Source organism: Rhinoraja longicauda, chromosome 22 (genome assembly GCF_053455715.1).
Source record: "Rhinoraja longicauda isolate Sanriku21f chromosome 22, sRhiLon1.1, whole genome shotgun sequence".
In the NCBI taxonomy this organism is placed as follows: Eukaryota; Metazoa; Chordata; class Chondrichthyes; order Rajiformes; family Arhynchobatidae; genus Rhinoraja; species Rhinoraja longicauda.
Genome location: NC_135974.1, coordinates 17,586,717 through 17,611,697, shown reverse-complemented (window position 1 = coordinate 17,611,697; position 24,981 = coordinate 17,586,717). Strand labels below are relative to the sequence as shown.

Below are 24,981 nucleotides of genomic sequence, written 5' to 3'. Positions count from 1 at the left end.
TCAATCATGGCTGATCTATCTTCCCTTCTCAACCCCATTCTCCTGCCTTCCCCCCGTAACCCTGACACCTGTACTAATGAAGACTCTATCAATCTCCACCTTAAAAATATCCATTGACTTGCCTCCACAGCTGTCTTTGGCAATGAATTCCACATTTTCACCACCCTCTAACTAGAGTGGTCAGGATGAACCTGGATCTCTGGCGCTGTAAAGCAGCAACTCTACCGCTACGCCACTCTGCTTGCATGTGATCCATACCCCTCCTTTCCCTGCAGAGAATCAGTTAATCCTTGTTAACTAATAATGGACTCACTATTAGGATAAAAAATGACAGCCAATTTACACATAGCTCCCACAAATAACTGTTTTGTTGATGTTGGTGGAGTGATTAGCCCCTGGAGAAGCTTGCTGGCTTTGCAGAATAGGCATGGAACTATCAGCCAGATATGGGAGATTCATTTAACCTCCTCAGAGCTGCTACCTTGACAGAATCAGCTGAGATCAGTTCGAGATGAGTGTAATTTCCAAGATAGACAAAAAATGCTGGAGTAACAGGCCGCATCTCTGGAGACAAGGAATGGGTGAGGTTTTGGGTTGAGACCCTTCTTCAGCCTGATGTCAGGGGCGTGGGTGGTACAGGGACAGTAAGACTGGGGGGTAAGCCACCCAAGTGAAATATGAGGTGCTGTTCCTCCAATTTGCACTGGGCCTCACTCTGACAATGGAGAAGGCCCAGGACAGAAAAGTCAGTATGGTAAAGGGAGGGGTGGTTAAAGTGTTGGTCAGTGTGGGAATGGGAGGGGGAGTTAAATTGTTGGATCAGTAAATCCCCTTGCTTGTGTCCACCTATTAACTAATGTAATAAAAAGGAACTACAGATGTCGGTTTATGCCAAAGATATATTGCTGGAGTAACTCAAAGGGTCAGGCAGCATCTCTGGAGAATGTGGAAAGGTGATGTTTCAGATGGGGAAATCTGAAGGGTCCCGACCTGAAATGTCACCTATCCATTTTCTCCAAAGATGCTGCCTGAGCCACTCCAGCATTTTGTGTCTATCCATCTATTACCTGCTCGGCTTTGTCCTGCCTTTCCTCTCTCCCAGCTTTCTTCCTCCCCCCAACCCCCCCCCCCCCCCCCCCCGCCCACATCAGTCTGAAGAAGGGTCCAGACCCAAAACATCATCTATCCATGTTCGCCTGCGATGCTGCCTAACCTGTTGAGTTACTCTAACACTTTGTGTTCTTTCCAAATCTCATCTATCTCAGCTTGACCAGTGTGTCAATAGGTGTGTCATCTGCTTCCCACAGACCCACAAAGGTGGTGGATCAAAGGAAAGGCAAATTGTTGCAGCACTTTTCTCTACAGCAGCTTATAGTTTGACCCTGGATCACCATGCTGAAAATAATGATGCAACCACCTCGGGGTTTGTAGGACGTAAGGTAATTTTTATGGTTAACATTCGTGCTTTTATTAGTTACATTTCAAAAGATGGTGACAAGAAAATGGAAGCAGTATTTCACACATTGAGAACCTTTGTCCAGAGCAGGAAAGGATCAGGAACCATGGGCAGGTGGTGGACAATGCTACTGCTCAGTTGGTGCTGGATGAGGTGAGCAATTTCACCCTGACTTGATGCGATCACAGGCAAATTTATAACTTGGTTAGATCCCTCTCCAGTGATCCCAACATTTGAATATTAGGGAGCATCTCTTAGATTACCAGGTGGGAATCCCAAAAAATCACTTTAATTTTAGATTAGATTAGAGATACAATGTGGACACAGGCCCTACAGCCACCGCATCTGCACCAACCAACAATCACCCGTACACTAAGTTCTATCCTACACACTAGGGACAATTCACATAAGCCAATTAACCAACAAACCTGCATGTCTTTGGATTGTGGGAGGAAACCAAAGCACCCGGAGGAACCCCACCTGATCACCGGAAGAACGTACAAACTCCATACAGACAGCACCAAAGGTCAGGATCAAACCTGGGTCTCTAGCGTTGTGAGGCAGCAGTTCCTTTGCTGAGCCACTGTGCTCCCATAATTGGCCAATTGCTTGGCTCCAACTACTGGGCAGTTTGAGTGACTAATTGTCATGCAATGTCCTATTTAAGCTAATGTTGAGGGTCTTTGGTTTACAATGTGCTGCATTGCACTTTCACTGCACACAATTCCAATTGCTAATGATTATTATTGTTTATTGATCCACAATTATGCTTTTAAACACCTGCTCCTGATTTTAGGTTTAGCTTTATTATTGTTACATGTACCAAGGTACAGTGAAAAGCTTTGTTTTTGCATGCTATTCAAACAGATCAGATATACTATACATAGATACAATCACCTCAAACTCAAGTACAATAGATAGGACAAAGGGGAAGCTACAGAGTGCAGAATATAGTTCTCAACATTGTAGCGCATCAGTTCCATATACAAAGTCCAATGTCCACAATGGGGTAGAGGTGAATTGGACACTACCATAGCTAATGGAAGGACTGTTCAGGCCTGATAAGAGGGGAAGAAGCTGTTCCTGAGTCTGGTGGTGCGCACTTTCAGGGTTCTGTACTTTGCCAGATGGGAGCAGAGAAGATGGTAAAGTTTATCCTTGATTACATTAGCTAATACAACGCATTGGAAGTGCTACCGTGAATTCAATGATTGATTTCAAAGATGCAGCATAGAAACCAGCCCTTCAGCCCACTGAGTGCACAACGACTATTGATCACCCATTCACTAGTTTTGTGTTATCCCACTTTCACATCCACTCCCTACACGTCAGGGGCAATTTACAGAGGCCAATTAATCTACAAACCCGCACATCTTTGGGATGTGGGAGGAAACCGGAGCACCTGGAGGAAACCCACGTGGTCACAGTGGTTTAACCACAAATGGTTAAAAGTGACAAGAGATTTACGGGAGAGAAGGCGAGGCCAGCATGAAGCACGGATTGCTGCAAACCCTCGTCACTTCTAAACAACATACAGATGAGAAGAGAGTTGAGGAGAGGTCAGGTGACAGAAGATGAGTCCACACTCGATCGTCACTGAAGAAGAACCGGAGTGAGTCCAAAGCCAAGCAGCCTTATACCTCTGGGGTAGAGTGATCCATCTGAGAGACAAGACCAAAGGACATCCTGGAAGAAAAACAACACACCGTTATTTGAACAACATCCCAAAAGTCGTACATTCCAAAAAGCACGAATATCCTGGAGCAGAGAAGACTGAGGGAGACACAAGAGACTGCAGATGCTGTAATTGTGAGCAAAACACAAAGTGCTAGGTTATGAAAGTGTGGGTTGTGAAAGACAAGACTACAAAGGGTTTGGATGAGAGGCAGGCGGATTAGTGGGGGATCTTTGGGGGACATGGCTGTCACAGAGATGGAATTGCTTGGAGTGGTGAAAGTGACGATATGCTCATGATACTGAAGCAGCACATAGACATTACTCAAATCAAGGCATAGTGTACACACCCAATGTTGGTAAATCAAATTAGCGGTTAGGTACAAAAGGGGTAGCAGGGACATGGTGGGCTAAAGGGCCAGTTTTTGTGCTACGTGAACCTATGAAAATAATTGAAACTTATTCATAGGACCAAAAATCAAAAATTAACAGAGAGCACATAAAAATAGAGGGATTGACCAAAACGATGTTGCTTTCAGTTAGTTAGTTTAGATTATTGTCATGTGCACAGAGGTACAGTGAAAAGCTTTTTGTTGCATGCTAACCAGTCAGCAGAAAGACTATACATAATTACAATCGAGCTGTCCACAGATACAGGACGTTTAGTGCGAGGTAAAGTCCATTATAGATAGTCCGACGGTCTCCAAAGACATAGATGGTAGGTGAGGATCACTCTCCATTTGGTAATAGGATGGTTCAGTAACAACTGGAAAGAAACTGTCCCTGAATCTGAAGGTATAGTCTTAAAAAGAAGGCGAGGGACAATAAGGTTGGCATCGACAAGGTGGGCTGAATGGCCTCTTTCTATGTTGCATAACTCTGTAGATACAAGGAACTGAAGATGCTAGTTTATACCAAAGAACACAAAGTGTTGTAATAACTCAGCGGGTCAGGCAGCATCTCTGGAGAACGTGGATAGTTGATGTTTTGGGTCGGGACCATTCTTCAGATTTTTTTGTAAACCCGCAACCAGTTGCTTGGTTGCTTGTTTCTACAAGAAGGTGAGGAAGCTGGAGAGATCTACAGTTAAAGTATCAGAGTGGAAGACCCAGTCAGAACTCTGATTGTGTGGTCTCACCAACCACTTGTACAGCTGCATCGTGATGTTCCTGCTGGGCGTACTCACCGTTTAACCATGTGCTCATAGACAACTTTTGGCATGACCGTGAGAGTAACCGTGGCCCCCGCCGTGGCTAAAATGTCCGTGATCTGAGGGTCCTGAGAAACAGATAACTAATGTGAATATCCTGCAGATATAACATAAGCAGCAACTTCACTGTGGGCACAGCAGTAGCACAGCAGTAGAGTTGCTGCCTCACAGTGACAGAGACCTGGGTTTGATCCTGACTAAGGGTGCTGTCTGTACAGAATTTATATGTTCTCCCTGTGGCAGCACCTCCATGAAGGGATGTGAAAGAGATGGATGGTTTAGGAGTTGGATAGCAGTGGAGAGGAAGTCATGGCTAATTGGTCTTTTGCTTTCAACAACATTCTCCTGCCTTCTCCCCATAACCTTTGAAACCTTTACTAATCAAGAACCTTTCAATCTCCGCTTTAAAAATACCCAATGACTTGGCGTCCACCACCGTCTGTGGCAATGAATTCCATATTCTAAAGCTACACTCTTTTATTCTGAGGCTGCACCCTCTGGTCCTAAACTCTCCCACTAATGGAAATATCCTCTCCACGTCCATTCTATCCAGGCCATTCATTATTCGGTAGGTTTCAATGAGGTCCGCCTTCATCCTTCTAAAGCTCAGTGTGTACAGGCCCAGAGCCATCAAACACATAATGCTGCAGATTATGTGCAAATGCAATCATAAACTCTGATCTGCCACTATTCCAAACACTGCATTATAATTACTAGGGATACCAGGCAGCACAGTGGCACAGTGGTAGCTTTGTTGCCTTACAGCGCCAGAGACCTGGGTTTGATCCTGACTACAGAGGGGCTGTTTGTACAGAGTTTGTACATTCTCCCTGTGACCGTGTGGGTTCTCTCCAGTGCTCCAGTTCCTCCCGCATTCCACAGATGCACAGGTTTGTAGATTAATTGGCTTTGGTAAAAAATTATAAATTCTCCCTAGTGTGCAGGATAGAGCTAGTCTAAGGGTAAGCACTGGTCGGCACAGACTTGGTAGGCTGAAGGGCCTGTTTCCATGCTGCATCTCAAAAAGTCTAAGACAATACTGCAAATATAAAGCACAATTTCCGATTGATGCCTTCACTGGGGATCACAGGCCTACTTAGTGACAGACACACAAATTGCAGCTTCATACCTAACAGCAGACACTGCAAACATGGAGGTTGGAGGAGGTGCGCATGAACATCTGTATCACCTGGAAGGGCAACTGGCATCCCTGGATGGATGTGAGGAAGGAGGTGTAGGGGCAGCTGCTACATTTCTTACAGCTGCAGGTGAAATATCCATCCACCATTGATTTTCCGGAAGCTGGTGGTCCGGCAACTGCTTTAATCCGGACAAAATTATGAGAAATCCCACCCAGGAAGTCCCCCTGAAAATGTGGCATCTAGGTCTGGTGAGGCGGCTGACCTCGACCTCATAGGTACTTCCACGGCTGATCAGCGGGTCGAATCTGCCCCCTGTGGCCAGGGCTCTGGAACTCTGGCCCGGCCAGAGCTGGCAAATCCATTCCCATGGACGACTTCTGATGCTGAATTTGCTGGCTGGTATCTCGGCTCCTCGGCGGCCTAGGTGGACCGTTCCAATACCGTTGGACTCCTCTTGGAGACCCTGACCTCTATTGGTCTGACAAAACAGATAATCCAGAAAGGCTCTGGAATCAAGGGAGCTGGTAAAAATAAAACAGTGGTGGTCCTGTACCTGGGGCGGAGGTAGTTTGGGTGGGAAGGGATAAGAGAACCAAGGAGTTGCAGAGAGTGCGGTCTCTACAGACGGTGGAAAGGGGCGTCCACTGGCAGTGCACACTAACTAGCTTGGCCAAAAACTTGAAGACACAAACTGCTGCGATAACAGACTGCAACAATCACAATACAACTGGATATCTGAACATTTTAGAAAGAACTGAGACAGATTACAAAGACTTTGTGGAAATTCACTCCGTGAATGTAAAGCACAAAGTGCTGGAGTAACTCAGTGGGTTAGGCAGCATCTGTGGAAGGAATGGACAGACAATGTTTCGGGTTGGGATCCTTCTTGCATGCAGTTCTGGTCGCCCCATTACAGGAAGGACGTGGAGGCTTTGGACAGGATACAGAGAAGGTTTACCGTAACGATGCCTGGATTAGGGGGTATTAGCTACTGGGCGAGGCTGAACAGACTCGGATTGTTTTCCCTGAAATGCTGGATGTTGCGGGGAGACCTGATAGAAGTGTATAAAATTATGAGAGGCATGGATAGGGTAGACAGTCAGAACCTTTTTCCCAGGATGGAAAAAATCAAATAGTCGAGGGAATAGCTGTAAGTTTAAATGAGGTGTGCGGGGTTTTAGACAATGGTGAGTATCTGGGTGGCTTTGACAGGGGCGGAGACAGATATGATGGTGGTGTTTAAGGGACCTTTGGATAGGCACATGGATATGGAGGGATATGGGTTATGTGCAGGCAGATAAGAGGTAGTCTTGGCATTGTGTTCAGCACAGGCATTGTGGACCAAAGGGCCTGTTCCTGTGCTGTACTGTTCTATGTTCTATACTCAGACCAATTGCGAGGAGAGGTTACTGACCAGGAATATTGGCGATTGCTCCACTCTCCGCAGATGCTGCCTGACCTGGAATAGATCAGGTAGACAAACAGAGTATCTTGCCCAGAGTAGGGGAATCAAAAACCAGAGGACATAGGTTTAAGGTGAGGCGGGGAAAGATTTAATAGGAACACGAGAGGTAACTTTTTCGACGTGCTAGTCAGAGTAGGAATAGGAGGATATTTCATACGAATACGTGGCTTGAAAAATGGTGCAAGGGGGAGGGATTCAAATTTTTAGGACATTGGAACTAGTTCTGGGAGAGGTGGGACCAGTACAAACAGGACGGTCTGCACCTGAGCTGGAATGGAACCAATGTCCTAGGGGGAGTGTTTGCTAGTGCTGTCGGGGAGGATTTAAACTAATGTGGCAGGGGGATGGGAGCTGGAGCAGAGAGACAGAGGGGTGTAAAATGAGGGTAGAAGCAACAGGTAGCAAGGTGAAAAGTAAAAGTGGCAGGCAGACAAATCCAGGGCAAAAATCAAAAAGGGCCACTTTTCAACATAATCGTACAAGGGGTAAGAGAGTTGTAAAAACAAGCCTGAAGGCTTTGTGTCTCAATGCAAGGAGTATACGTAATAAGGTGGATGAATTAAATGTGGAGATAGTTATTAATGATTATGATATAGTTGGGATTACGGAGACATGGCTCCAGGGTGACCAAGGCTGGGAGCTCAACATCCAGGGATATTCTATATTCAGGCGGGATAGACAGAAAGGAAAAGGAGGTGGGGTAGCGTTACTGGTTAGAGAGGAGATTAAAGCAGTGGAAAGGAAGGACATTAGCTTGGAGGAAGTGGAATCGATATGGGTAGAGCTACGAAACACTAAGGGGCAGAAAACGCTAGTGGGAGTTGTGTACAGGCCACCTAACAGCAGTAGGGAGGTTGGGGATGGCATCAAGCAGGAAATTAGAAATGCATGCACTAAAGGCGCAGCAGTTATAATGGGTGACTTTAATCTACATATAGATTGGGTGAACCAAACTGGCAGGGGTGCTGAGGAAGAGGATTTCTTGGAATGTTTGAGAGATGGTTTTCTAAACCAACATGTCGAGGAACCAACGAGAGAACAGGTCATTCTAGACTGGGTATTGAGTAATGAGGAAGGGTTAGTTAGCAGTCTTGTTGTGCGAGGCCCCTTGGGCAAGAGTGATCATAATATGGTAGAGTTCTTCATTAGGATGGAGAGTGACAAAGTCGATACTGAAACAAGTGTTCTGAACTTAAAGAAAGGTAACTTTGAGGGTATGAGGCGTGAATTGTCCAAGATAGACTGGCGATTGATGCTGAAAGGGTTGACGGTGGACATGCAATGGAAGGCATTTAAAGGTCGCATGGATGAACTACAACAAGTGTTCATCCCACTTTGGCAAAAGAACAAACCAGAAAAGGTAGTGCATACCTGGCTAACAAGGGAAATCAAGGATAGTATTAAAACAAAAGATGAAGCATACAGATTAGCCAGAAAAAGTAGCATACCAGAGGACTGGGAGAAATTCAGAGTCCAGCAGAGGAGGACAAAGAGCTTAATTAGGAAAGGGAAAATAGATTATGAGGGAAAACTGGCAAGGAACATAAAAACAGACTGCAAAAGCTTTTATAGATATGTCAAGAGAAAAAGATTAGTTAAGGCAAATGTAGGTCCCTTGCAGTCGGAAACAGGTGAATTGATCATAGGGAACAAGGAGATGGCAGACCAATTGAACAAATACTTTGGTTCTGTCTTCACTAAGGAAGACATAAACCGTCTGCCGGAAATAGCGGGGGACCGGAGGTCTAAAGAGATGGAGGAACTGAGGGAAATACAGGTTAGTCGGGAAGTGGTGTTAGGTAAATTAAATGGATTAAAGGCAGATAAATCCCCAGGGCCAGATAGGCTGCATCCCAGAGTGCTTAAGGAAGTAGCCTCAGAAATAGTGGATGCATTAGTGATAATTTTTCAAAACTCTTTAGATTCTGGAGTAGTTCCTGAGGACTGGAGGGTAGCTAATGTAACCCCACTTTTTAAAAAGGGAGGGAGAGAGAAAACGGGGAATTATAGACCAGTTAGCCTAACATCGGTAGTGGGGAAAATGCTAGAGTCAGTTATTAAAGATGTGATAGCATTACATTTGGAAAGTGGTGAAATCATCGGACAAAGTCAGCATGGATTTACCAAAGGCAAATCATGTCTGACGAATCTTATAGAATTTTTCGAGGATGTAACTAGTAGAGTGGATAAGGGAGAACCAGTCGATGTGTTATATCTGGACTTTCAGAAGACCTTCGACAAGGTCCCACATAGGAGATTGGTGTACAAACTTAAAGCACACGGTATTGGGGGTTCAGTGTTGAGGTGGATAGAGAATTGGTTGGCGGACAGGAAGCAAAGAGTAGGAATAAACGGGTCCTTTTCGGAATGGCAGGCAGTGACTAGTGGGGTACCGCAAGGCTCAGTGCTGGGACCCCAGTTATTTACAGTGTATATTAATGATTTGGACGAGGGAATTGAATGCAACATCTCTAAGTTTGCGGATGACACGAAGCTGGGTGGCAGTGTTAGCTGCGAGGAGGATGCTAGGAGGCTGCAGAGTGACTTGGATAGATTAGGCGAGTGGGCAAATGCATGGCAGATGCAATATAATGTGGATAAATGTGAGGTTATCCACTTTGGCGGCAAGAACAGGAAAGCAGAGTATTACCTGAATGGTGACCGATTGGGAGAAGGGGAGATGCAACGTGACCTGGGTGTCATGGTGCACCAGTCATTGAAAGCAAACGTGCAGGTGCAGCAGGCAGTGAAGAAAGCGAATGGTATGTTGGCATTCATAGCAAGAGGATTTGAGTTTAGGAGCAGGGAGGTTCTGCTGCAGTTGTACAGGGCCTTGGTGAGACCGCACCTGGAGTATTGTGTGCAGTTTTGGTCTCCTAACCTGAGGAAAGACGTTCTTGCCTTAGAGGGAGTACAGAGAAGGTTCACCAGATTGATCCCTGGGATGGCGGGACTTACATATGAGGAAAGACTAGATAGACTGGGCTTGTACTCGCTGGAATTTAGAAGACTGAGGGGGGATCTTATAGAAACATATTAAATTCTTAAGGGGTTGGAGAGGCTAGATGCGGGAAGATTGTCTGGGGGAGTCCAGAACCAGGGGTCACAGCTTAAGGATAAGGGGGAAGTCTTTTAGGACCGAGATGAGAAAACATTTCTTCACACAGAGAGTGGTGAGTCTGTGGAATTCTCTGCCACAGAAGGTAGTTGAGGCCAGTTCATTGGCTATATTTAAGAGGGAGTTAGATGTGGCCCTTTTTGCTAAAGGGATCAGGGGGTATGGAGAGAAGGCAGGTACAGGTTACTGAGCTGAATGATCAGCCATGATCATATTGAATGGCGGTGCAGGCTCGAAGGGCCGAATGGCCTACTCCTGCACCTATTTTCTATGTTTCTGTGTTTCTATGTTTCACACAAAGAGTGGTGGGTATATAGACCGAGCTGCTGGAGGAGGTAGTTGAGGCAGGTACTGTCAGAACATTTAAGAAACATTTCGACAGGTGCTTGGATAGGACAGGTTTAGAGGGATAAAGGCCAAACGCAGGCAGGTGGGACTAGTGTAGATGGGGCATGTTAGCTAGTGTGGGCAAGTTGTGCCAAAGGCCTTGTTGCCACGCTGTATGACTATGATGGGCCAAGTATTTCCAGCATTGTAGTTTCTGGTTTCCAGCATCTGCTACATTTTTGCCTGTGGATCATTGAAGCTTTGTGGATCACTCCTCACCTTCAGTCCAATGATATTCTGGCCGTTCACCTCACAGATGTTGTGACCGGTCAGAAGCCCATTCCTGGCGGCCGAACTATCCTTCACAATGGAGGTGATCTTCCCACGTTTCTGGATGAAGCCAATGTGCCCGTTGCTATTCTTGTGCATCGTGATCGTTCTCTGGAATGGCCTTGAGAGAGAGAAATCATGAGAACGATAAGTTTGATCTGGGACTGCAACACAAGTCATTCCCAAAGATAAAGACCAATGTCGGCAATGGGGTGGAGTTGAATGGATAGTACCCTAACTTATGTAAGGACTGTTCAGAGGCCTGATAACAGAGGGGAAGTAGTTCTATGGTCTAATGCGTAGAATGGATGGGCTGTCTCATGTGGACTGGCTAAGCCTGTACCTGCTGGTGTGTAGAAGGGAAAAAGGGGTCTTTATGGGGACAAGAATCTGGGGGGTATCGACAGGGAGGATGTTTCCTCTTGTGGGAAAATCTAGAACTAGGGTTCATTGTTTAACAGTACACTTCACCCACTTCACCAATGAGGTGAATTTGTTTTCCCCTGAGATTTTAGACTCTAGATACAGCCCTTCAGCGCACAGTGTCCAGCGATCACCTCATGCATTAGCACTATCCTACATACTAGGAATAATTAACAGTTTCTAACTGAAGCCAATTAACCTACAAAACTGGAGGAAGGAACTGCAGATGCTGATTTACACTGAAGATAGACACAAAATGCTGGAGTATCTCGGCAGGACAGGCAGCATCTCTGGAAAGAAGGAATGGGTGACGTTTTGGGTCGAGATCCTTCTCGATCCAAAACGCTACCCATTCCTTCTCTCCAGAGGTGCAGCCTGTCCCGCTGAATTACTCCACATTTTGTGTCAACCTACAAACCTGTACATCATTGGAGTGTGGGAGGAAACCGGAGCACCAAGAGAAAACCCACACAGTCACAGGGAGGACGTGCAAACTCTGGACAGACACCATCCCGAGGTCAGGATCAAACCTGGGTATCTGGCAGTGTAAGGCAGCAACTCTATCGCTGTGCCACTGCCTCCCACAGATCTTTGCAACTCTTTTCCTTAAAAGAGTGTTGGACATGGAGTCTTTGAGCATTAGCAGGACAGGAACATTGTTGAAGAGCAGTGGGGTGAAAGGCTACCACAGGCAGATGGGAACAGATCTGTCATGTTCACATTGAACAACAGAGCAGGCACGAGGGGCTGAGGGAGTATACCTGCTTGATATCAAGAGTTATGAAGCAGGTATCTCGAGCCAAACACAAAGTGCTGGAGGAACTCAGTGGGTCAGGCAGCATCTGTGGAGGGAATTAACAGGTGATGTTTTGAGTCGGTTCCAACAAATAAAGAAATTCAACGGCTTGTAGTCCAATGAAGTGTCCCAACTCAAACCATCTTCTGTCTGTTCCCTCCACAGATGCTGCCTGGCCCGCTGAGTTACACCAGCACTTTACGTTCTACCTCAGTTTTGGTTAGTTTAGAGATACAGCATGAAAACAGGCCCCTCTGCCCATGCCGACCATCAATCACCCGTTTGCACCAGTTCTATGTTGTCCCACTTTCTCATCCACTCCATACATACTAGGGGCAATTTAGAGGCAAATTAACCTACAAATCTGCACGATTTGTGGGAGGAACGTGGGAGGAAACCAGAGCACCCAGAGGAGATCCACGTGGTCAAAGGGAGAATGCGCAAACTCCACACAGACAGCACCCAACGTCAGGTTAGAACCTGGGTCTCTGGTTCTGAGATAGCGGCTCTACACGCTGTACTCATTATTTAGCTTTCAGAAGTCTCCAGTACAGTCAGAGAGTTGTTTCTTAGAGATTTATGAGGATGAGGGGTGATCTTATAGATGTGCATTTGCCCTGAGTAGAGGAGTGAAGAACCAAAGGACCTAGTTGAGGGGGGGGGGGGGGGGGACTTAATAGAAACCTGAATGAAAACATTATTTTACACAAAGGGTGGTGGATATATAGATCGAGCTGCCAGAGGAGGTTGGAGAGGCAGGTACTATCATAACACATAAAAAAACGTTTGCTCAGGTACATGGATAGGACAGGTTGAGAGGGATATGGGCCAAAAGCAGGCAGGTGGGACTAGTGTAGATGGAGCATGTTGGTTGGCGTGGACATGATGGGCCAAATGGCTGATTCCACGCTGTATGACGCTATGATTATGGGGGCTTTGTAGGGGGATGCCCCTCATGTACACAGTGGATGGCTTGATTGTAATCATGCACAGTTGGGACTCATCTTCTCACCGGTCTCGGACAATAAGCAAGATCTTGTCCTCTGGTGCCTGTTTCAGCGCCTTGTGAGCTTTGTCGGTGCTCCAGCCTGTGCATATCTTCCCATCCAGCTGCAAGATCTGGTCCCCGAATCTCAGGCCAACAAGAGAAGCAGGAGAATTGGCCTGCACCAGCTGGACAAAGATTCCCTGAAATAAACAGAGAGAGTTGACCATGGTTAAAAGAATCCCTTTTCTTTAGTACAACATGGAGTCATACAGCAGGAACACAACTTGTCCATGCCGACCAACATGTTTACTTTAGATATGTTATTGTCATGTGGTACAGTGAAAAGCTTTTTGTTGCGTGCTATCCGGTCAGCTAAAAGACACATCATGAATGACTGCTCACTGAGGCATTTCCCTGGTGGCATCAAGGCCATCCACCCAGCAACTGATGCTGCCCTGGCCTGGATGTCTACCCTTGACCTTCATCTTTAGGCTGTGCACGCCATACGCAAGAAGAAGAGGAAGCTAAAGGACTGCACATGATTACAATCAAGCCATCCACTGTGTACAGATACAGAATAAAGGGAATAACGTTTAGTGCAAGATAAAGTCTAATAAAGTCCAATTAAAGATATTCAAAGATCTTCAATGAGGTAGATGGTAGGATGCCGCATCTAAGCTAGTTCCAGTTGCCTGCGTTTGGCCCATATCCCTCTAAATCTTTCTTATCCATATACCTGTTCAAATGCCGTTTAAATGTTGTTGTAGTACTTCCTATAGCAACTACTTCCTCTGGCAGCTCGTTCTAGATACCCTCTACCCTCTGAGGGAAAATTTTATCACTTTATACAGTATTTGAGTCATAGTTACATTTCATGGAAACAGGCCCTTCAGCTCAACTCAGTCAAGCGATTCGAATGCAGAAAGTGTGGCAGTAATTTAGTCCCAAACCAGCTTACTGAAGAGGAAATTTGGCATGTCCCCAAATTACTTTTTACCAGTTTCTACAGATGCACCATTGAAAGCACCCTATCGGGAGGCATCACAGCTTTGTATGGCAACTGCTCTGCCCAAAACCACAAGAAATTGGGTGGCACTGTTGCTGTGGAGTAGCTGCCTTACAGCACCCGAGGCCTGGGTTTGGTCCCGACTATGGATGCTGTCTCTCTGGTGTTTGCACTTTCTCCCTGTGACGCATGGGTTTTCTCTTGGTGCTCCCACACTCCAAAGACATACAGGCTTGTATGTTAATAGGTTTCGGAAAAAATTGTAAATTGTTCCTAATGTGCAGGATAGTGCTAGTGTGCGGGGTGATCGCTGATCGGTACGGAGATACAGCTCCGGGTGGGAAAGAGGCCCACCCAGTCAGTGCCGACCAGCGATCACCCCGTACACTAGCAGTATCCTACACACTAGACACAATTAACAATTTTCTTTTACCAAAGCCAATTAATCTACAAACCTGTGCATCATTGGAGTGTGCGAAAAAACCGGAGCACCCGGAGGAAACCCATGTGGTCACAGGGAGAAAGTACAAACTCTGTTCATACAGCACCAGTAGTCAGGATCGAATCTGGGTCTCTGGCACTGTAAGGCAGCAACTCTACTGCTGCACCACTCTGTCACCCTGAACTGTAATGAAATGTGCATGCTGGAATCCTGAGCAAAATCAAAGTGCTGGAGGAACTCAGCAGGTCAGGCAACAACTGTGGAAGGAAGGGGCTGGCGAGGAAAATTGTGTATTGTTGCCCCTACGTGACCTCAGATTCACCCCTTGTGGGTCTCGACTGCCCCCTGAGATTACCTGACAAGCCTCTGAATTACAGGCAACTTACTTCCTCTTTCCGGTCAATTAGGGATGGGCACTAAAGACTGGTTCTGCTAGAAACACCCAGATCCTCAAAACAAACACAGAATTTTTAAAAACGCAGATAAACTGGTTCCCAGAGGTGTTCTCTAACCAATCAACGAAACTAGGTATTGCAGGCAGTTCTGGTTGCCACGTTATAGGAAGGATGTGGATGCTCTGGAAGGATCACCAGAATGCTGCCTGGATTAGAGGGTATTAGCTATCAGGAGTTGGACTGACTTGGATTGTTTTCTCTGGAACGCCAGAGGTTGGGGGGAGACCTGATGAAGGTTAATAAAATTATGGGAGGCATAGATAGTGTAGACAGTCAAAGGTAGAGAGCAAACCTTTTAGGTGAGAGGGCAAAGTTCAAAGGAGATGTGCGGGGCAGGTATTTGTTTGTGCACAGAAGGTGGTGGGTGCCTGGAACGCACTGCTGCGGATGGTGTGAAGTGGGGTGCAAGAGGTTTTTAGATAGGCACATGGATATGCAGGGAATGGAGGAATATGGATAACGTGCAGGCAGAGGAGATTAGTTCCGCTTGGCAACATATCCAGCATAGACATTGTGGGACGAAGGGTCTGTTCCTGTGCTATACTGTTCTACGTTCAAAAGAAGTCTTGGATGACGCAATGAGGGACCAAATGAGTTCTGGTAACCTTGGGGGCATTGAGGGTGGCACACTCTTGCAGCTGAGAGAGTTGCTGCCTCACAGCACCAGAGATCCGGGTTCAATCCTGACCCCGGGTGCTGTCTGCGAGTGTGGTGTTTGCACGTTTTCCCTGCAATGGCGTGGGTTACCACTGGGTGTTGCAGTTTCTTCCCATATCGCAAAGATCTGGGTTTGTTGGTTAATTGGTCCTCTGTAAATTGTTCTAAGTCTGAAGGGAGTGGATGAGTAAGTGGGATAATATAGAACTAGTGTGAATGGGTGATCGATGGTCGGCGTGGACTCGATAGGCTGAAGGGCCTGTTTCCATGCTGTATCTCTCTCTAAACTCTCACCTCACCTCAGCACAGCTGGTATCTGAGGAGCAGGAGACAGGGTCAAGTCACTGGGTGTAAAGAAAACAGATACTGGCAGAATCTGGTGCCAGGCATGAAGGGGTTAACGAGAGGGGGGGAAATCTTACATCTCCTTCAAAGAACTAGCAAAAGCACAAATGGTGAAACTGGGTGGGGAATGTTAAGGGGAGTTATTAGAACTGTGTAAAATCAAAAATGGTTTTGTCAGTGAAAGGAAAAAAATAACAGTCAGTGACAAAATGACATGGACTTAAGAGAAGTAAGGACAGGTAAGGAGATGGTTTAGGTTTATTATCGTCGTTGTGAAAAGCTTTGTTCTGCACGCTATGCAATCAGATAATACTATACGCAGAATCAATCAAGTCAAACTCGTACAGTAGATAGAGCGAAGGGGAAGATACAGAGTGCAGAATATAGTTCTCAGCATTGTAGCATACCAGTTTCATGGACAATGTCCAATGTCTGAAATGGGGTAGAGGTGAATCGAACAGTACCCCGCCTTCTGCAAGGACCGTTCAGAAGTCTGATAACAGAGGGGCTGAAGCTGTTTCTGAGTCTGGTGATGGGCACTTTCAAACTTCTGTATCTTATGTTGGATGGGAGCAGGGAGGAGGAATGGCCGGCCTGGGATTATGTTGATTAGACGGCCGCTTTTCCAAGGCAGCAGGATGTATAGATGGACTCGTTGGTCGGCAGGCCAGCAAAAGATACAGGCATGCAACATGATGGGAAGAGTGGAAGCGCTGGCGAGCCTGTGGTTCAGCACAAGGTTGTACGGTGGGACATTGGGTCCATGTGCATGGGGGGGGGGGCACTTACTTTGTCGATGGAGCGCAGGCGGAGTCCAACCTTTCCGTCCTGGTCCTTGCAGAGGGTCACCTCGCGGACACCGGCTTTAATCTCTGCCCGGTGGAAGCCCATGTTGTTTCCAGTCACCGGGGCCAGCATGTTACCCAGGGTAGATTGACCGCCGGCAACCTGCTGCAGATCAAAACAACATTGAAGAAATTGTAGTCGAGGGAGTGACGATCAAACCGGATGCAAATCCCCCACAACCCCAACGGAATCGCCCAAAACCGCTGGCGCCAAATAAACGACCAAGACATTTGGTGAAAGTCACAAAGTGCTGGAGTAACTCAGCGGGTCAGGCAGCATCTCTGGAGAAAAAGGATGTGTGGAGTTTCACGTCAGGACCCTTCTTCAGGTGGTGGGTATATGGAATAAGCAGCCAATGTAATCAAATATACTGCAATCAGCAGTTCCTTTCTACACAAGACATTTGGTGTGCTTTGTGACTCCTGGAGGAAGTCCAGAGGGGGGTCCATTTCAGGAGCGTGTTTCTTAAGCAGAAAACACAGTGCCGGAAGAACCCAGCAGGGCAGGCAGCATCCATAGAGGGAAGAGGATAGAAGTAGATTCAGATCTGGGCCTTTCTTAGCATTGGCTGACTCTAACTCTGAAATTCGGTTAGTTGAAGGGGAAGTAAAATTTAACACAGAAATATCATTCGACCTTGAATCATTCACATGCATGTGAACACTGTGAATATACTAGCTAATTAACAACATCTGGTACCCTGACACTGGGGGGAATAGACAGGATGGACGCACAGAGTCTTTAACCACCCAGAGTAGGGTAGTCGAGGACATAGGTTTAAGGTGAGAAGGGAAAGATTTAATAGGAACCCAAGGGGCAACCTTTTCACGCAGAGGGTGGTAGGTATATGAAACGAGCTGCCATAGGAGGTAATTGAAGAAGGTACTATAACAAAATTTAAAAGACATTTGAACAGGTACATGGATAGGATAGGTCTAGGATATGGGCCAAATGCAGGCAGGTGGGGCGAGCACGGATGGGGCATCTTGGTCAGCATCGACAAGTTGGGCTGAAGAGCCTGTTTCCGTGCTATATGACTCTATTGGGTTAGAATGCTGCTTTGGAAAGTGTGGGATCTCGAGTTGGGAAACTTCCTTCACATTTTTCTCACTTACTTTGTTAACTAACTAACTAGATTCATAGAGCCATCCAGTACAGTAACAGGCACCAGCCAAACCTAGCTATGCCGACCAAGAAGCCCCATCTAACACTAGTCTCACCTGCCAGCATTTGGCCCATATCACTCTAAACCTTTCCTACCTATGTACCTGTCCAAATGTCTTTTAAATGTTGTTTTAGTATTTAGCGAGAAGGAAAATGGAAATAAAACAGGGAACATTTATCACCCTCACCCTCTGACCAGCGCAGGTCTCTGCACAAGGCCAGGAACAGTGGCAGTGTTGGGGTGATGGAGCAGCTGGAGCAAGCTACGTTGGGCAAATTCATTGCATTCACCTGTCCCCATCGGATGCTTACCCCAGAGTCAGTGACGGGCACCAGAGACATGTCTTCCTGTAGCTTCTCGCTGTTCAGGTCCAGACCCATGTAGTCACCCAGCTCCTGCAGATCTGGGTATAGAGCTTACACAAAATGGAAAAGCCATCAGTCAGAAAGCCTGAGTGCATGGCCACCCCAAATATAACCGCATTAGAACATAGAACAGAACAGCACAGGAACGGGTTCCCTGGCCCAGAATATTTGTGCCGAACATCATGCCAAGTTAAACTGATCTCATTTGTCTGCACGATCCATATCCCTCCATTCCCTGCACTTCCAGTTGCCTATCTAGAAGCATCTTAAACGCCACTATTGTATCTGCCTCCACCACCACCTCTGGCAATGCATTCCTGGCCCCCACTACTCTCTGTGTAAAAAAACATGCCCCTCACATCTCCATTAAACATTCTCTCACCTAATGGCTGTGCCCTCTAGTGTTGGACATTTTCACCCCGGAAATAAGATTCGGATTCTCTACCCTATGCCTCTCAAAATTTTATATACTTTCAACATCTACCCTCAACCTCTGATGTTCCGGAGAAAACAATCCAGGTCTGTCCAACCTCTCCCTATAGCTGAAACCCTCTAATCCAGGCGGCATCCTGGTAAACCTCCTCAGCACCCTGTCCATATCTTTCCCATAATGGGGTGAACAGAACTGCCCGCAGAGTCACAGAGACATGGTAAGGTGCCATCAATGGTGAAGATAAAGACACAAGAGACCAAACCAGGATCCGGTTCACGAACTAGAAGTAGAATCTAGAAGAAGAGGGAAATGCAGACATCCATAGAGAGAGCGTATAGACACTCTGCTGCAACTCACCATTTTCAGCATCCACTGGCTTGGTTTCAATGGCCACTGTGGCCTGTTTGGCTGCAATTGTGGACTGAGCCTGAGGAAAAGACACATTGAGGTCAATGGATGCACAAGGAACTGCAGATGCTGGTTTCCAATAAAAATGCACAAAGTGCCAGAGTAACTCAACAGGCCAGGCAGCATCCCTGGAGAACATGGATATTCATGTTCTCCAGAGATGCTGCCTAACCTATTGAGTTATTCCAGCACTTTGTGTCTTTGTGTCTTTTTTTAACATTGAAGTCAACGATGGACGTACAATAACGTACATCAAGTTGGCGTTGGAATAGACAGTGAATGCACAGGTTTCTGAGTGGTCTAATAAGCTAGAATACTGTCCGATTCACCTCTACCCCATTTCGGACATTGGACTTTGTCTATGGAACTGTTGCACCACAATGCCAAGAATTATATTCTGCATTCTGTATCTTCCCCTTTACTCTACCTATTGTACTTGAGTTTGGATTAATTATATTTATGTATAGTATGAACTGCTTTGATTGGATAGCATGCAAAACATGAATGAGATCAATTATTTATGAAATATTCTGAGCTAGGAATCAGCTTACAATTGACCATGCACTAGTTAATACAGTGCTGGCCAAGAAAATAATCCATGTTAACTGAGTGTTAATCTTCACCATCATTTGACCTGACTTAAACAACTTCTAAGCTATGCACATTTTGTCAGAAAGTACCTCAATTACTCTGGAGACATGAAGGTCCTCTAGTGACGGATACAGAGCCATCTTTCAGTTCAACCTGTAGGTAGAAATGGACAGAATCAGCTGTTATTGATCCATATTAAAGATATTGAAATCGCACCAGATATTGAATGAGCCCAATTGACATCAGTTCCATCAGGTGCCTCGAGGCTCTCAGCATGGGGTCAGGATGTGGTTGGTCAGGATGCGGGACAGTCTACTGCCCCGACTGACCTGACCACCTTCTGCCTGGAGTTATGAATAGTTATTGTTCTGCGGTCGGTATTTAAGACATTTAAACACTCTCGATTCCCTTGCCCCTTGAGCCAGATACAGAGGGCCAACTGCACCCAAGACTGTATCAAGGTGTTGGGGTTTGAGGCAGCTCACTCAGCATTCCAGTTCAGATAGAGTCATAGACATAGATAGATAGTCATAGATAAATATAACATGGAAACAGGCCCTTTTGTTCATGCTAATATCCTAATATCCTTTGAAAGTTGTAATCATGACAGCTATTATAGGTAAGCACCAATGGGCACTAAATCAAATCCAGATTGATTTTTCTTTCAGTTTAACAAAACCCACCCCTGTACCTCTCTCCTCTTCCTATTATCTGCCAATGTTATATTGGTGATTGAAAAACTGCTTGAAAATATCTTCCAAGTAAAATCTTACAGAAGGTCTCGTTCATGTTTCAGCTTGTTTGAATAACTCCACACTGTGGAAGAACATCCAGGCGCACTGATCAGGTCTGATTTTTGTAACAACTTCTGAATGTCCATCTCATCATCAATAACAAGTACAAGGGTTGCAAGTGCTTTGGGAGGTCGAATGTAAAGGGAAAATACACAATTAATGGCAAGACCCTTCACAACATTGATGTAAAGAGGGATCTTGCTGTTCAAGTCCATAAATCCCTGAAAATGGAAACTTGAGTTCACTTTAGCCCTTTACACTTTAGAAATACAGGCCCTTCGTCCCACCGTCCGTGCCGACCAATGATCACCCCGTACACCAGCACTATCCCACACTAGGGACTGGCCACCCCATTACAGGAAGGATGTGGAGCAGAAAAGCTTTACCAGAATGATGATGCCTGTATTTTGGCTACAGGAAGAGGTTGGACAGACTTAGATTGTTTTCTCTGGATTGCCGGAGGTTGAGGAGAGACCTGAAAGAACTGTATCAAATTATGAAAGACAGAGATAGTTTTTTTTTTCCCCAGATGGAATTATCAAAGACAAGAGGTCATAGATTTAAGGTGAGAGGTGTAATGTTTAAAGGAGATGTGCTGGCAATTTTTTTTTCAAAGGTGGCGGTAGAGGCAGAGGTGATAGCATTTTAGAGACTTTTAGATCAGCACATGGATATGCAGGGTGTGGATTATGTGCAGGCAGATTAAACATTTGTCTTGGCTTCATGTTTGGCAAAGACATTGTGGGCCAAACCTATGTAGGGAAGGTAAGGAAATGGATTTGAGTCATTAATGGATGGTGGTTTAGGCTCTCTGGTTCCTCTTGTCATCCCACAGCTGTTGAACACAAATGGTTTGGTGGAATTTTTTTTATTTAAATTTCCTCTTTAAATGCAATCTCCCCTCCCTGAAGTAGACATGCATCCGAGCCAGTTTCAGTCATGCAAATGGCACACAGATATAATCAAGTCTGAATGTATTTTAACCCTTCCTGTTTCTTCACACCCGTGACTCCAGTCTCCCTCAGTGCACTAATGCAGGGAAAGACACAAGGAACTTTTCAACCTGACGGTGTGAGGGTAATGGTTATATGGAATGAGCTGCGAGAGGAGGTAGTTGAGATACAATAACAACAGTTGAAAGACACTTGGATTAAAACAGTTAAAAGTACATGGATAGAAAAGGTTTAGAAGGATATGGACTAAAGGCAGGCAGGTAGAACATGTGTAGATGGGGCATCTTGGTCGGCATGGACAAGTTGGCCCGAAGGTCCTGTATGACTCAATGTCTCTGTAACTGCAGATGCTGGAATCTTGAGCAAAACACAAAGTCCTGGAAGAACTCAACCGGTCAGGCAGCATCCGTGGAGGTAATGGACTGACAATGTTTTGGCCTGGGACACTTCCTTTGGCATGGTGAGCCAAACCTATAGCACTCAATGGATCACAGTAACACAACCTTCTTCCCCACTATCCATTTAAATGTGTTTAAAATCTGTTATTGATTGTGAATCAATAATCAAATGAAAGCTGGCACTTCACCAGGGGAATGGTGTTTGCCTGCCCTCCTGTATTGCAGCAACAAATAAACTGCAACAGTAACGTATCACATCAGAAAATCTTTGCTATGTCACAGCCTATTTGTTTATACTATCCTAATCCTATTAATCCCTACCAGGTTCAGGCACTGCATGACTGAATGGCCATTGTTCATTATTTGTAATAGGAATATTTCTAAACCTCTAGTTTTTAGAGACACAGCATGGAAACAGGCCCTGCGGCCCACTGGCTCTGCGCCGACCAGCGATCACCCATATACTAGTTATATCCTACACACTAGGGACAATTTACAGAAGCCAATTAACCTACAAGTCTGGATTGTGGGAGGAAACCGGAGCACCCAGAGAAAACCCATGCGGTCACAGGGAAAATGTACAAACTCCGTACAGATAGCACAGCACTGGTAGTCAGGATTGAATCATGGTCTCTGGCACTGTAAGAGGCAACAACTCTGCCGCTTCGCCTCTGTGCCGCCCTCTATATTGGGCAATTCAGTGCTGTTCCCATGATGTATGACTCCTCGACTGAAGTTGCTTAAGGGGCAGGTCAGACGTATGCAAAGCCTGCGGGCTGGGGGAGTGGAGTGGGAGGTGGTGGTGTTTGGGAAGGAGAAGTGCTGAGGTGTTGGGATGGATGTAAGTAGTTGGTTACTTCTGCTAAACCAAGGACATTATGATCAGGACATCCAGTCTGAAGAAGGTTCCAACCCAAAAACATTGTCTATCCATTCCCTCCTCTGCTGAGTTCCTCCAGCACTGCGTTTTGCTCAAGATTCCAGCATCTGCAGTTCCTTATGCCTATTTTGTTTACATCCACAAGGAGGCAGTTGTTCAGGGTAGTGATGTTGAACTGTAAATAATGGGTTTACGGCAGAAATAGTTTTACGCCCTTAACAAATATTTATAAATGAATCATTCCAATTAAACACTTAAAAACATCAAGACACAAGAATCTGTGACATTTTGGGTCAGGACCCTTCTTCAGATTGGTGGAATGGGGAGAAAGATGGAATAGAGTGGGGGCAGGGCAGGGCAAGGCCTGGCAAATGATAGGTGGATACAGGTGAGGGGAGCAATTGGGTGAAGATCGTGACAAAGGGTAGAGCTGATGGGACAAGAAGCTGTCAGTTAATGAAAGAAGAGTGAGATTTAAAGCTGGAGGGAGGGATATGGTTGAGAGGGAAGGTGACAGGCGGGTGTGAGGGAAAGGTGAGCAGGTGGATATGGTGGAAAGGTGAGCAGGTGGATATGGTGGGAATGAGGAAGAGGGTGGGTCAGGGGGCTATTGCTTGAAATTGGAGAAATCAACATTCATGCCATTAGGTTGTAGGTGACCGAAGTGTAATATGGGATGCTGTTTTTCGAAAAACAACCGTAAAATCGTGAATCTTAGCTGGTTTACACCCAGATTCTTTAGAACGAATGACTTTTATTTTACAACTTAACCTGTTTACTAAATGTATTCATAGTTTAACTATTCCTTCCCATTTTAAAACAAACATTTATTTGACAGGCTTGGAATGGGCATTTCCAAATAAATTATTTCAAAGGGAATGTAACAACTCCCAAAGAAGACATAGACAAAAGGAACTACAGATGTTTCCTCCCACACTCCAAAGACGTACAGGTATGTAGGTTAATTGGCTGGGTAAATGTAAAAATTGTCCCTAGTGGGTGTAGGATAGTGTTAATGTACGGGGATCACTGGGCGGCACGGACTTGGTGGGCCGAAAAGGCCTGTTTCCGGCTGTATATATATGATATGATGTTGATTTTCAAAAAAGATACAATGTGCTGGAGTAACTCAGCGGATCAGGTAGCACCTGTGAAGAATATGGATAGGTGACGTTTCGGGTCGGAACCCTTCTTCAGACTGGGGAGTGGAGGGGACTGGATAAAACCAGGCGAGTGGATACAGGCGGAGACGGGGAAAGGGTTGTTTCTGTTTACAGCGCCAGAGACTCGAGTTCGATCCTCACTTCGGGCGCTGTCTGTACAGAGTTTGGTAAAACCCCGTGTGGGTTTCTTCCCCACACCCCAAAGACGTACAGGTTTGTAGGTTAAGAAAATAACTGCAGATGCTGGTACAAATCGATTTATTCACAAAATGCTGGAGTAACTCAGCAGGTCAGGCAGCATCTCGGGAGAGAAGGAATGGGTGACGTTTCGGGTCGAGACCCTTCTTCAGGTTAATTGGCTGCTGTGAGTTGTAAATAGTCCCTAGTGTGTAGGATAGTGCTCGGAGTTTCCACGCTGTATCCCTAAAGGGAGGAAAGATTGGACTTACCTGTGAGGGCAGCCGCGCTGACTGTCCGGCCCGACCTGATGCACAAACACACTTGACCGCTCCTGCTGTGAAGCTGCAGGTCACTGACTGACTGCGAAGGAGGAAGCAGGAAGAAATCGACGGGGGCAGGTCCTAGAGTGAGATGGGGTGGCTCCCGCGATCATTTATTCACGCTAATGTACTCCACCCGAATCGTCATGTTTTGACTCAGACTGGGCGGGGGTTGTTCAGTCGCCAATTCCCCCAGGAGTAAAAAAGGACACAAAGTGCTGGAGTAACTTACGAGTCAAGAGTGTTTTATTGTTGTACTAGACCAAATGGACCCAAACCCACTCCTGCATCGGTGCAGCCGGGGAGAGTAAGGGGGATGGGGGAGCAGAGGGCAGGTCCAGCGCCAGGCCTCGGCCTCCACCAATGTCCAGCCTCACCGCAGCTGCTGCCGCCTTTCCCCCTTGGCCCACCTCAGGAACAAGCGAACAAATGAGAGAGATGTCAGAAATAGAGCAATGAAATTCTTACTTGCAGCAGCACATAGAAAATAGGTGCAGGAGTAGGCCATTCGGCCCTTCGAGCCTGCACCGCCATTCAATATGATCATGGCTGATCATCCAGCTCAGTAGCCTGTACCTGCCTTCTCTCCATACCCCCTGATCCCTTTAGCCACAAGGGCCACATCTAACTCCCTCTTAAATATAGCCAATG

The 24,981-nt window shown here is 46.1% G+C and overlaps 1 protein-coding gene across 2 annotated transcripts; it reads right to left on the bottom strand.

The window, feature by feature from the left end:
- Positions 1 to 1,434: 1,434 nt before the first annotated feature.
- Positions 1,435 to 24,413, bottom strand: LOC144604441 (syntenin-1-like). 2 transcript variants are annotated; one of them, XM_078418862.1, is made up of 9 exons: positions 24,280 to 24,413; positions 19,732 to 19,795; positions 19,001 to 19,070; positions 18,157 to 18,260; positions 16,624 to 16,785; positions 12,954 to 13,129; positions 10,672 to 10,843; positions 4,317 to 4,408; positions 1,435 to 3,142 (listed from the first exon to the last, which is right to left on the bottom strand). In XM_078418862.1, the coding sequence occupies exons 2-9, from the start codon at positions 19,780 to 19,782 to the stop codon at positions 3,091 to 3,093; spliced, it is 879 nt and encodes a 292-aa protein (XP_078274988.1). In that variant the 5' UTR covers positions 19,783 to 19,795; positions 24,280 to 24,413; the 3' UTR covers positions 1,435 to 3,090. The 2 variants fall into 2 exon arrangements, with proteins under 2 accessions (XP_078274988.1, XP_078274989.1); XM_078418863.1 differs by lacking the exon at positions 4,317 to 4,408.
- Positions 24,414 to 24,981: the final 568 nt, after the last annotated feature.

Bases quoted from the DNA above. Each gene is read 5' to 3' on its own strand.
- LOC144604441 (XM_078418862.1), bottom strand. From the start codon at position 19,782: ATGGCTCTGTATCCGTCACTAGAGGACCTTCATGTCTCCAGAGTAATT. The intron at 16,786-18,156 runs GTAAGCATCCGA...TTTGATCTGCAG, and splicing joins TGCCCGTCACTGACTCTGGG to CAGGTTGCCGGCGGTCAATC. The intron at 4,409-10,671 runs GTGAGGAGTGAT...TCTGTTTCTCAG, and splicing joins AGAATATCATTGGACTGAAG to GACCCTCAGATCACGGACAT.